General features: G+C 42.4%; 1 protein-coding gene across 1 annotated transcript; it reads right to left on the bottom strand.

Moving 5' to 3' along the window:
- Window positions 1–7,345: 7,345 nt before the first annotated feature.
- ZNF80 (zinc finger protein 80) lies at window positions 7,346–9,220 on the bottom strand. Its single transcript, XM_046003675.1, is given in 4 exon segments — window positions 7,346–7,490; window positions 7,492–7,836; window positions 7,838–7,904; window positions 9,115–9,220. Coding segments are annotated over 4 exon segments (663 nt in total).
- Window positions 9,221–13,588: the final 4,368 nt, after the last annotated feature.

Here is a 13,588-nt window from a genome sequence, read left to right as displayed (position 1 = left end):
TATAGCACCATGGTTAAGAGCATGTATTTTGCAGACAGGGTATTAGCTCTGTGACCCCAGATGAGCTATTTCACCTCTCCAAGCTTCAGATTCAGTGTCTATACAATGAGGATTAATAGCACCAAACTCCATGGGTTGCTCTGAGAATTAAATGAGATTATCCATATAAAGGCATTAGCATAGAGCCTGGCATAGTGAAAATGCTCGATGAATATTAACTAGTATTGTTATTCATAGACATTATCTGACCATCCTCTATGCAGTTGGCTGATGGTCCTAAAGGTCTTCAGAGCCACCAGAAAGCACAGTACAAAACAGTTATTGCAAGACAAGCTTGTGCACAGATGGCAAGGACTCTAAAAAGGTAGCTTAGGATATTCTTTGATTCTGCCTTTTTCTTCTAAGAGAGGTTCTGTCTCTGAAACTGTAGAACTTGATGGACAAGCACTGCCTGATAAGGTGCATAGGGAGGAGTGAGGAGAAGGGATTGATGAGGGGGGAGACTATGAAGTGGGACACAGGATTTCTGCTTGTGTTGGGTAATGTTGGTAATAATTTCACTGTAGCTCATTTGTTATAAAGCTCTGACCTGTTTTCTTATTCCTCATTCACTGAACATTCACAGTGTGCCAAGCACTGTTGTAGGGATTGGGGATATTGCCACGAACAAAGTCTGAACTTTTGTAGAGCTTAAATTTTGGGGGGGGTTATCTTTCTTGTCAGCAAATTTTATTCTCCTAGAAGTCTAATTTCGCCCCAACTTCTTCCTCCGTGATAGGAATGAAAGGATCCAGTAGAACATACTTCCTGTTCTAGATCCATATTGGAAAGAGTTTTATTGTGTGGAGTGTGGTGTCTACTCCTTTTGGGGGAATTCTGTTTGTATTTTGTAGGGGAGGGGAATAACAGAGAAGTTAATCACTCCAAAGAACACTCCTTTATCAGTCTTCAAAATATCCACTTGAGTGTATTGTTACAGATGAAGACAATGAGGCTGAGAACTTAAGTGATTATCCCAAGTGGACGAGGGACTCAAGATTCAGACTTTACCTCCCATGTTTTATATCTGTTTTTCATAAACTGGGAGTTATTTGCTCAACTGAAAACAAATAAAATTGGTGGCATTGGCTTGATGTCAGTGGCTGGGATTTCCAGTTAGTAGATTTTACAGTGCGTACAATTTCAGATAAAGTAGTCTTCATGGCATCTGATATAGCTTAGTGATTCCCAGTTGTTAAGTCTATGGACCAATGATGGTCTATGACAAAGTTGTCACCAATCTCACTAAAATGCAAAATAAATGTAAATTAAAGGCGTTTCTCTCATAATGTCTTCTCAACTTTTGGTTAGGAGATGATGGTGAAAGTAAGAGGTAGCTAGACATTTGTCTGTTTTTAAATCATTATTTTACAAAATAAAAAGTTGACAAACCTATGTCTGTCAATTCTTTTTTTTTGTTATAATTTACTGTTTGGTAAATTCAAAAGTTTGGGAGGACCTCCTGCAACTAATGGAATGAGAATTAGAAGTTCTGTTTCTGGCAATATTGAATATTAGTGTTAAAAAAAAAAAAGATCTTTCTAGTGCAAAATGCCTAAAAAGAAAATAAATTGGAAAATAAAATTGGAAAAAGGGGCCAAAAATGACAAGAAATCACAAATTAGAGAAAACTACATTTGGGAAAGACAAGACAAATCTCAAGGTGTGAGCGATGTGGTAGGTAGGATCAAAGACTTTTGCCTAAAGCTACTGCTCCCAAAAGGTGATATCCTTGGTGAAAAGAGGAAGTAGGAAAAAAAGTTTTCCTCAGAGGGAGCCCAGTAAATACAACTGCCTGTCTTACCCTTGGGATGCTAGGAAGGATAAATTTCTCCTGAGAAATTCATTACCATGTGCCACTCTCATTGGATTTAAGGCTAGAATTCCCATTACTAATAGAGCTGGAAAATCCCAAGCTGAGAATGCAAAATAATCTGGGTTGGGTAGTGTCTCTAGATGCCTGATAGGAGCAAGTACATTTTCTCTGAAGGAGTGCATCTTGATTTCTAGCCTTAAAGAATTCCTACAGATATAGTTCCAATGAACATTAGCTCAAAATTAAACATCACAAAATGTATGAGGAAATAAGATGTCATGGCTTGAAATCAAGAGAAACCTCAAGAATCAAAATCAGAAGTTTAAAAATTTCAAGTATTAGAAATTTTGGATACAAAATATAAAAAAGAGTATTAAAAGTGTAAGAAATGGGGTGCCTGGGTGGCTCAGTCGGTTAAGCGGCTGCCTTGGTCATGGTCCCGGAGTCCTGGGATAGAGCCCCGAATCGGGCTCCCTACTCAGCAGGAAGCCTGCTTCTCCCTCTCCCACTCCCTGTGCTATGTTCTCTCTCTCGGCATGTCACTGTCAAAAAATAAATAAAATCTTAAAAAAAAATTTTTTTTTAAAGTGTAAGAAATTACCAAGTATATATTTTTAAAAAGAATCAATTAGGACCTGTATAAATGAAAAATATAACCACTGGCATTTAAAAGTTTCACTTACACAGGTGAAGAGACAGTACTGGAAGTAAGGTATGAAATAATTACTCTGAAAGCATAGAAGAAGGAGGTGGAAAATATAGGAGGTAAGGTAAAAGAAGTAAAAGATGGAATGAGAAGGTACAACATACACTTAAGTGGAATTACGGAAATAATAATCGAGATAATGAAGGAGATGCATGCCCAACGTTATAATGGAGGAAAAATTTCTGGAATTGATGAAATAGAGGAATCTTTAGGTTCACAAATCCTTATGAATACCAAACAATGATAAATCGGAAATCCACACCTAGATACAGTGTATTGAAGTTATAGAATATCAATAGATCTTGAAAAAGCTACAGAGAAAAGAAAAATAAGTTATGAAGGAATGCTAATAAGTTGATAGCTATCTTCTCAGCAGCAGCTATGGAAATTAAAGGAGAGATACACATTAAAAATCCTTCATTGGGGGAATCTTGGAACACTGAAAAAATAAAATTACATTTAAAAAAATCCTTCATTGAAAAATAGGTAACTAGCCAAATGTAATATCTAACGAATTAGCTCTTCAAAAGCTTACATTGCATTAGCCTTAGAAAACACCTTTTTACCTGTAACTGGAATGAATTGGCCCACAAACTTGAAGTACAGAACTTTACCACCTATATTTTCACGTAGCCACTTAGCTTTCACATGTTCCACATGCTTTGTTATTGTGAAGCTCAATGTCTTGCTTTGAGGGCTCCCATGTCCCTTAAATTGAATTGTCTAAGAACACTCCAAAGTGGATTAGTCTTCCTTCTAATGCCAGATGTAGACGGGAATGAAATTTGGTCCATTGATACCACCCCTGCAGTTACTTTTTCACTACCCTATTGCAGTTGAATTTGGCCTTGAAGAGTTCTGTGGACGTTTGTCCATTACAGGGACATTTTAATGAGTTCAGATCATTGCATAACCACTTTCACTTATAGTTTGAGTGACAGTCATAACCTGCTGGAGAACAGTGGGTCACATTGACTCTTACCACCACCAGCACCATTCTCAGATGCAAAATACTGTTCTTATTTCTGAGAGCAGTCACTATCCTTCTCAGGGTGGAGGCAGAGTTTTAAAACCATAGGAAATACCAAAGGTCTTGCATTCATCTCTCCCAGGACCATGATATCTGCTTAGTCTACACTTGTGTGAGCAGAAGGGAACTACTCGATGACCCTCATGGTATCTTCTCCAGGTGATCATTTCTCCTCTGGTATAGACTGAACATTTGTGTCCCCTCAAAATCCATGTTGAACTCCAACCCCCACTGTGATGGTATTTGGAAGTGAGGACTTTGGGAGGTAATTAGGTCACGAGGGCAGAAGCCTAGTGAATGGGATTGGTGCCCTTGTAAAAGATACCAAGAGGGCTCCCTCGTTCCTTCCACCATGACGGCACATTGAGAAGACAATTGTCTGTGAGATAGGAAGTGGTTCTCACCAGACACCCAATCGGTCAGGGCTTTGATCTTGGACTCGCCAGCCTCCAGAACTGTGAGAAATAAATTTCTGTTGTTTATAAGCCTCCCAGTTTATAGTCCAGCAACCTGGACTAAGACATTCTTCTAAACTGAAAGGTCTTTCACTTCTCCTTCACAGTCCACTTTCGGCAACTGACCCCAAAATGGGCAGCATCTAGTTGTATGATGACACAGCTGCCAATGTATCCTCCTAAAGGAGAACAAAACTCACACAATCAGTTTCCTGTGGGACTATTATTAGGCAAACTACTACAACTGAAATGCCTGAACAGACTTGTACCTGTGGGTTACAGGTGTGCTTACGTGAAAATCTCACTCCTTGCTTATTTCTATATATGGAAAGTATGTCCGATGGTACATGATTAAGGTATGATCAGTAGATATCAAACTTGTTTTCCTTTCTGGAAAATACGTCTGATTGCTTAGCATGAATATTATGTTGGAAAGAAGCAAGTTTTGTTTTGTTTTTTTAATTTTTTATTTATTTCTTATTTTTTAATAAACATATAATATATTTTTATCCCCAGGGGTACAGGTCTGTGAATCACCAGGTTTACACACTTCACAGAACTCACCATAGCACATACCCTCCCCAATGTCCATAACCCCCTCCCCCTCTCCTGACCCCCCCCTCCCCCCAGCAACCCTCAGTTTGTTTTGTGAGATTAAGAGTCACTTATGGTTTGTCTCCCTCCCAAATCCCATTTTTTTAAAAAAAGATTTTATTTATTTATTTGACAGATCACAAGTAGATAGAGAGGCAGGCAGAGAGAGAGAGGGAAGCAGGTTCCCTGCCGAGCAGAGAGCCCGATGCGGGACTCCATCCCAAGACCCCGAGATCATGACCTGAGCCAAAGGCAGCGGCTTAACCCACTGAGCCACCCAGGCGCCCCCCATTTTTTTTATTTAATTTTTTTCAGTGATCCTAAATTCATTGTTTATGCACCACACCCAGAGAAGCAGGTTTTAATTCCAAGGATGTAAAAACTGACACATAAAATCTAACTACTTGCAAAAGGGCATTTATAAGTTACTAGGATTTTAAAGGAAAATGAATGTCCATTGAAGAGTAGCTTACGCTGAGTTCTTGTTTTTTACATGTGTTATTCTACATATATTTTGGCTCAAAGTTTTGGATCCTTGATCTCAGGGTTTTTTTTTTTTTGTTTGTTTGTTTTTAAGGCATAATAACACCAGGATTCTGAGAAATCCTGTGAAATCCTTGCCGTATAAGAAATATTAGGAGTCACTTTTTTCCCACGGTGCCATTTATATTAAAATATTAGAAACACTTATTACAAAAATAATACAGCGTCTTTACTTAAAATTTGCAAATAATATTTAAGTATATAAAGTAAAAACTGAAAGTTCCCTACGCCCCTGATCCATCTCACTTCTCATTGAGAGCCACTGTTAACGGTGTTATGTTTCTTCCTCCAGATCTAGTTTTATTCCTGCATGTTGCTTTTTTACCTAACACTGTATCTGGGAGTTATTTTAACCTCAGTACACACAGAGATATTTTATCCTTCCATGATATTTCATAGAACAGGTGTGCCATCATTTATTTCTTTACCGATAGACATTTAGGTTGTTCTCACTGTTTCACATATAAAAACACGTTTTTGGCAATTATTTTTGCACACATATCTCTGCTCTGCACATTTGTCCGTTATTTCTTTTGACTAGATTTCTAAACTGCTTTAATATGTCAAAGGATCTCCATATTTTGTATTTAAATACATTGTATTCATCTTTAAAAATGTAAACTTTTCCCCAAGTTTTTCATTAGCTTAAGTTAGCTCTATTTTTTGTTTGATTGGTTTAGCTCCAGTTTAATCTCTAGAAAATTGCTGACATAGTTTTGGAGAAGCCCCTCTACAGGGAACTAAAGAAGCTGAGAAATCGTGGGGGGAACAACCCAAGCTCACCTTTGAAAGTCACACAGCTCCAGGACCATCCCCGTGTCCCTGAGAAAAAGAATCAAAACAGGTAAATGGAAGTCAAGAAAAATGGAGAGTGCTTGGTGTTCAAAACCACATGAAGGAAGATTTTTTAAAAATTAAAACCTTCAACAGTCTTTAAAAAAAAGATTATTTATTTTTTATTTTTGTGCAGGGAGCCTGATTTAGGACTTGATCCCAGGTCCCTGGAATCATGACCTGAGATGAAAGCTGAGCCACCCAGGCACACAAAGCCTTCAATAGTCTTAAATGATGCAGTGAGATGTGCCTATTCATACGTAGATCCTTATGTCCTTAAATAGAAAATAATCTTATGTGGTAGTATTTTTAACATTTTAACTTGTTACAAACTTCAAGTATTTCATGATTTTAGCCTTCATATTTCTCACAAAGACTTCTGCTCGTCAAGACTGGAGACAACATTTTGCCACAAAGAGGGCTTTCAACAAATCTTTATAGAGCTGTTCTCTACTGCCCAGCTCTCCTGTCACTGGACATAATGTGACATACAGAGATAAAGGACAAAGGAAAGGGCAGGGTCCTGCTAGCTTTCAGACAGCCCCAAAGAAAGAAACAGATGCATATTTTCACATGCCTGGCTTTCAGAGAAGTCTGAGGGAGGCTGTGCTCTCATTTCTTTTTCTTTTCTCTTCTTCGGCTCCCTCCACCCTGTTTCAAAATAATCCTGAAACAGCTTAGTGACACAGCCTGTGGGCGGAGGCGTGGCTGACCTTTCTTCAGTGCGTGGTGATAACCGAGAGGTCTCTCCCCTACAGGAATTCTCAGATGCCAAGGACCATGTTTCCTGTGACCTAATGATTTTCCGTAGTAGTAGTAGTCAAGAGGTCTTTTCCCTACAGAAGTTCTTGGATGTTGACTGAGGTGGGCAGGTGCAAAAGGTCTTCCCATGTATCTATGCTCAAGGAGTTTCTCTCCTGCATGAATTCTTCAATGCCAAGTGAGGGATGAGCCGCATCTTTTTTTTTTTTTAATGTTATATATTTGACAGAGATCACAAGTAGGCGGAGAGGCAGGCAGAGAGGGAGGGGGAAGCAGGTTCCCTGCTGAGCAGAGAGCCAGATGCGGGGCTCGATCCCAGGATGCTGGGATCATGACCTGAGTCGAAGGCAGAGGCTTTAACCCACTGAGCCACCCAGGCGCCGCATCTTAAGGCTTTCCTCTACTCACTGCGTTCAGAGCGTGTCTCCCCAGCACCACTCCTCAAAGGTCAAGGGAAAGAAAAGCTGTTTCAAAGGCTTTCCCACACTATTTACACTCATCGTTTCCTTTCGTGTGGATCGTCCCTTGCTGGACAAAGCAGAGTGTTAGGCAAAGGCCTTTCCACGCTACCTGCCCTCATAGGGCCTCTCTCCAGTGTGACCCCTGCTGTGTGAAGTGAGGGAGAAGCTGTCAGGAAAACCTTCCCCACATTCTTTACACTCATGAGGCTTTTGTGCTGTGAGGGTCTTAGGGTGTCAGATAAAATCAGAAGGGGAAGGTCTTTGCCTAATCCCTGCACGTGTAGGGCTTGTCTCTAGTGTGAATCCCCTTGTGTCGCGTTCAGGAAGAGTTGCAGTGAAAGGCTTTCCCACACTCTTCGCATCCAAAGGGTTTTTCGCCATTGTGGGTCACGTTAGGCTGGGTGAAAACAGAGTGATAGTTGACGGTCTTTCTGCATTCACTGCACTTAGAGGGCTTCTTGCCAGTGTGGATATGCTGGTGGTGCGTGAGGTGTGACCTCCAGCTAAAGACCTTCCCATACTCTGTGCATTTGCAGGGCTTCTCCCCAGCGTGAATCCTCATGTGTCAAGCAAAATCTACTTTTTCACACATGGCATTCCTAAGGCTTCCCTCCACTGTCAATCTGCGGACGTCGAACAAGGAGGGGGTAATTCTTGTTGAATGCTTCTCACATTCTTTGTGTTTGTAAAGGGTCTTTCCAGCAGGAACCAGTGTCTCTACCGGGTCCTTGTTCCGCCCAGCCATGAATAGCGTCTCTGGCAGCATTTTGCTTCTGGAAAACCCTTGAGTGTAGACTCTCATCTGTCCCCAACCTGTGTGTTCAAGGCTTATCTTCTCCAGGAGGATCTCCTTGTGAGAGACTGTAACTGGTCTCCCTTCCTGCATTTTCAGCAGCTCTTCCTGATCTCTGGTTTGCCCCAACCTGGAGGACCTGCTGGCAGCAAGGCCTCCTAACACAAAGCGAGCTGGTCTTGGGCTTAACTTGTCACCTGGACAGGTCCTTCAGCAAAGACCTCTCTCTGTCTCTAACTGGTGCTTCAAGCTGTTAAGTCAACTCTGGTTTGGGAATTGCATGCTCCAGTGAGACCAGAGTTCTGCAGGTTTCCAGCAGTACTTCCCAGAATAGGGTCCTCTGGGCCTGCTCCAGCTGCCCTCAGTCTTTCCAAGTGTAGGTCATGCACAGGTCCAAACACTGATGCCTGGAATGTGGACCGCCGCCACAATCTAACAAGACAAAAGGTGCACACCAGCACACCTGGTGTGCCTGTGACTACAGACACCAGAGAGCACTGTACCCCACCGCAGCATTGGGACCACAAGTCCCAGGGGGCTTCAGTTTCACTTTTTTTACTTCTGGGAATTGAACCCTCAGTGAGTTTCCGTCTCACTCATTGAACCCGTCTGTGAGTTTCCTTCTGGAAGGAAGGTCATACATGTGGTAGGAAGTGCACCCTAGATGAGTCAGGGAAACCCTCCAAACACGCACTCAAATATGCATGTGAGCACGCACTCCAGGAATTTGGTCAAACAGGGAATGGGGCAAGTCCTACTTGCTGCTTTATTTAGTCTATGCACAGACCCACGTAAAACCGCACACAGGGATGGAGTATTAAAGTCAGTCCAGTCCAAACACCCAGTGTTGGAGAAGGCATGCAAATTCCAGATCTCTTTTATGTTGTGTTTGGTTCTGTCTTTATTAATGAAACTCCTTTGAAAAATTTGTCCTTGCTTCCTACCAGTCTTCCCAAAGAGAAGCTTTTCCACGTGTGCCCCAGGAGACCTGTGTGAGAATGTTTACAACAACAAACATCTGGAGGGAGTACAGGAAAGCGGGTGGCGAAGTGGCTTCTCCGCTGAGTGGACCGTTACTCACCTGTCCGAGAGTGTTCTAGCTGAGGCTGTAGCAGGGAATCGGAAGCATCACAGTTGACATTGCAGAATGTCAAGTCCCTCTGGAACTGGTGAGGAGTGGAGGCCATCGTGGGGAGGAAGGTGAGAGCAGTTTGAGCAGGACTCTGATCCGCTGTCCTCCCCTGCCCAGGCTGGAACTGGTTATGGCCATGAAGAGAAGAACCTGAAACTAGAGAAGGAGAGGCTGATTTGAAGGTTCTGGTCAGCCGTAGAAAGAAGAGGACCGATGGTCATTGACACTCCGAGTATTGGGACTTCTGCCCATTGTTGTTGTTGTTCTTGTAGCTGTTTTGAATGGTGTCTGAGAGTATGATCATCTCAAGGCAAGAGAGCTAAAGACACTACCATTACAGGACCCCCACTGAAATGGCTTGACAGGGTGATTTTCAGCCAATATTTAGACTTTGTTTTATTTTTCTGTCTCCTGTGCCGGCCAGAACCTCCATCTACAATGTCAAAGAGAAGGGGTGAAGATGCTCTTTTCATTTTCCTGATGTGAAAAAAACCCTAATATTTCATAACTGAGATTGTATTTGGTATGGATTTTTGTTGCTATCACCTGCTTGATTGCTTTCATAACATATGTAAATATTAGGGTCAGAGAAATGAAGAAGTAGACAAACGCATTGCCCGGGAAAAGCCAAGAGAGTGTTCTCATCCATAGGATTTGTTGGATGTCAGTGCAGTGAAGATACAAGGTAGAGGGTCAGTTGTATTTTCTAGACAGCAGACTCTCCCCAGAAAGGGAGGCACTAGTGGATAGCCACGATGAAGGCGGCTATGCATGAGCTGGTCTGAAGAAGTGCTGGACTGTCTTGTGCAGGACCGGTGACCCCCTTAGTCTCAGGATGCTACGCATTTGGGACAGACTCCTCTCCTGCAGCGATTCTCCAAGTGTGGTCCTTGGTCTCAGTTGTATCCACTTTGAAGAGTTCAAAAAAGGTGGACCCCGAAATACTGACATTCAGACCATGATAACTCAATTACAAAATGAGTTAGCTTTGCTTCTTGAAAATGTCTATTTTTTTTTTCTTTAGTGAATCTATCTTTCAGACCTGGTTTCAATGATATAGAGCAGTTTCTGAAATGATTACTACTTGCAGTCATTTGAGCCATCAGCGGCAATGCTTTTCAGTAGCTTGAGTATCTTAGCTAGGAGTTGGTTCAAATTAGGGCATGTCGGAAGCTACGCTGTACTTGGAGTCTGCTTCTAGCTGTCCCCCGGCTTCTCCTGTGGCTCCAGCGCCAACCGGGGCCACTCGAGGTGACAACCATTGTGAGTGCAGATTGTCACCTGCACGTTTTGGTTCTTGGAGACCCCATGGGGAGAGTGTCCACCACCATTCCTCTGCCTCCTTTCAGCACTGTAGTCCATGCATGAATATAGACTTTTTCTGATATTAGACCCATCTGTGAGTTTGATAAGCCTTTGCTGAAGGCTAGGGATGGCAAGGGGCTTCCTCACAAAGAATAACGTACACTCGGCTACTAGCTATCGTTGTTCTTAAAGCCCTCAGTTCCTTATCTGTCCTCCTGGGGCCTCCATAGGACTGCATTTCTGTTCAGAGTACATTCTTCCCCCTTAAGGAAGAATCCAGGTTTTCTCTAACACCAGAAACACGTCAAACATGCCTTAACTCCCCAGAGTCTAGGCCCAAGTCCAGGTGCAGGGAAAGGAAGGAGTTTCCTTCTCAGTTCCGTCTTAGGCCTGTCTTCCCCATTTTCTGTTCCTGTCTTGTAAGGAGGACTGATTGGTATAGAATCTATTTCCTTTAGTGCAGACTCACTGCCCCCATTCACTGTCTGTCTCCTTTAGTACATCCCTTGAGGACAAAATGGAACAATATTTATATAAAATATACATACTTACTGTTAGGGGTTGATGGTCTCCTGCAAAAGATGTTGAAGTTCTAACCCCCAGTACATGTGAATGTGATTTATTTGGAAATAGGATCTTGGCAAATGATTAAGTAAAGATTGAGGTCATTAGGGTAGGTCCTAGCCTAATCTGACTTGTTCTTATAAAAAACTTCCAGAAAAAAGAGCTGCTTCCATTAAAAAAAAGCGATTATGATGGGAAAGAATAATGTTTTCAACAAAATGGTCCTGGGGCAACTGGATCCATGTGCAAAAGAAAGAACTTGGATTCTTACCACACATTTTACACACAAATTTACTCAAAATGGACCATAGATCAAAATGTAAGAGCCCAAACTATAAAACTCTTAGAAGAAAACATAGGTAGAAATTTCTGTAATCTTGGTTTAGGTAATGGCTTCTTAGACATGATGCTGAAAGCATGAACAACAAAAGAAAACATAGATAAATTGAGTTTCATTCAAATTAATTATGCTTCAAAGGACACCACTGATAAAGTGAAGAGATGACCCACAGAACAGGAATAAATATTTAAAAATTGTATATTAGCAATTGCATAACTCTTATAACCAAATCATCAAAAGACAAAAAAACCTAATTAAAATGGGCAAGAATTTGAAAAGCTGTTTCTTCACAAAGGATATACCAATAGCTGATATCACATGAAGAGATGCTCAATGTCATTAACCATTAGGAAAATGAAAATGAAAACCACAATGAGATACTATTTCACACTTAGTGGGATGACTCATTTGAAAAGACAATAACAAGTATTGGCGAGGACATGGAGAAATTGGAAGTCTCACATGCTGCTGGTGGGAATGTGAAATGTTGCAGCCATTTTGGAAACTAGCGTGGTTGTTCCTCAAATACTGAAACATGGAGTTACCATTCAAGTCAACATTCAAGAAAGTTGAAGCCTAGGTTATTTTGTTTTACATAACACCTGATAGGGGTACCTGGGTGGCTCAGTGGGTTAAGCCTCTGCCTTCGGCTCAGGTCATGATCTCGGGATCCTGGGATCAAGCCATGCATGGGGCTCTCTGCTCAGCGGCGAGCCTGCTTCTCTCTCTCTCTGCCTGCTTGTGATCTCTGTCTGTCAAATAAATAAATAAAATCTTAAAAACAAAACAAACACCTGATATAAGACATCCACAGTGTCACACAGGCTGCGTTTCCACAAGCTCCGTGAGGATCTCCTTCCAGAAACCCGGAGTGAGTGGAGATCATCTGCCTTGCAACTCTTTGAAGAGTCTAAATCCGTCCTCAGAAAGGACCCATTTCTGCGGACCAGGCCTGCTGACGTCCACATTTGTCTGCTATGCAGATAAAGTTCCACAGGACCACACAGCTTCTTGGAAACCACAGCAGTTCTGTGACCTCTACTTCTCCGTGGTCTCTACTTCTTCTAGAAGGGGTTTCCATATGATGAACTTTCCACTGGTGAACGCTGTGTTTCACCTACTCTAGAAAATACGTGTCTTATGTTTCAGATCTGTTCTGTTGCCAGTTAGCAGAAATAGAAATATTCCCATCATTTCAATTTGGAATCTGATTCCCGGGTCCAGCTATAGCAGCAAAGGATGGCGGTTCCTTCTCTAAGAAGACCTGGAGCGGGTTATTTCCCCGCTCATTCCTTGAATGCGGCAGGATGCCCTTCCACTTCTTTCCTTAGTACCAGGTCCTTCACAGGTTCATCTGTGCTGTTTAGTCTAGTGTCTTCTCCAAATTTATCCTATTCAAATGTTCACATCAGAGGGACCATCCCTCACCTCCTCAGATCTGTCTACCATGGCTCTGCATAAAACTCAGAGGAGGAGAAGAAGAGGAACTCACAGTGTGAGAACATCCAGGGCCTTGCTGGGGAGCCAAACTTCTCCCCTTTTCACTGTGTGCTGGTAGAGAGGAGGGGAGCAGATGGGCCAGGAATAAGCCAGGCAGATGGAGGAGAACCAGAAGGCTCCAAGCCCTGCTCAGATCCTCGCTCAGCTTCTGCTAACCCCACACCCCATTTGCCCGGGAGGTGGGGAGGAACACACACCCACAGATTCTTTTTTTTTTTTTTTTTAAGATTTTATTTATTTATTTGACAGAAATCACAAGCAGGCAGAGAGGCAGGCAGAGAGAGAGAAGGAAGCAGGCTCCCCGCTGAGCAGACAGCTGGATGCGGGGCTCGATCCCAGAACCCTGAGATCATGACCTGAGCAGAAGGCAGAGGCTTTACCCCACTGAGCCACCCAGGCGCCCCATACCCACAGATTCTTGACTGCAGCACTGTCCCACTCCTCCCACCACAGCAAGCCTGCCTCGACACCCTTTCAATGCTCCACTAAGGAAATGGGGGAAGAACAACTCAAATGCTGATGGGGCAGGGCGGGGCTCTCAGCAACAAGGTCTCCTGACCCACAGGCAGGAGAATGAAAATCAAAACAGTGACTTTTAAATTAAGAGACTGACATGAGTGATATATTCCACTGCTGGCACATAGTCTGCCTCCAGAAGAAAAGTCCAGGGGGGAAAGAAAGGTCTCTACATGTTTTCAGACCTGAGTTCAAACA

This window comes from Meles meles, chromosome 4 (assembly GCF_922984935.1).
Source record: "Meles meles chromosome 4, mMelMel3.1 paternal haplotype, whole genome shotgun sequence".
In the NCBI taxonomy this organism is placed as follows: Eukaryota; Metazoa; Chordata; class Mammalia; order Carnivora; family Mustelidae; genus Meles; species Meles meles.
This window is presented reverse-complemented; position numbering and strand designations above follow the sequence as displayed.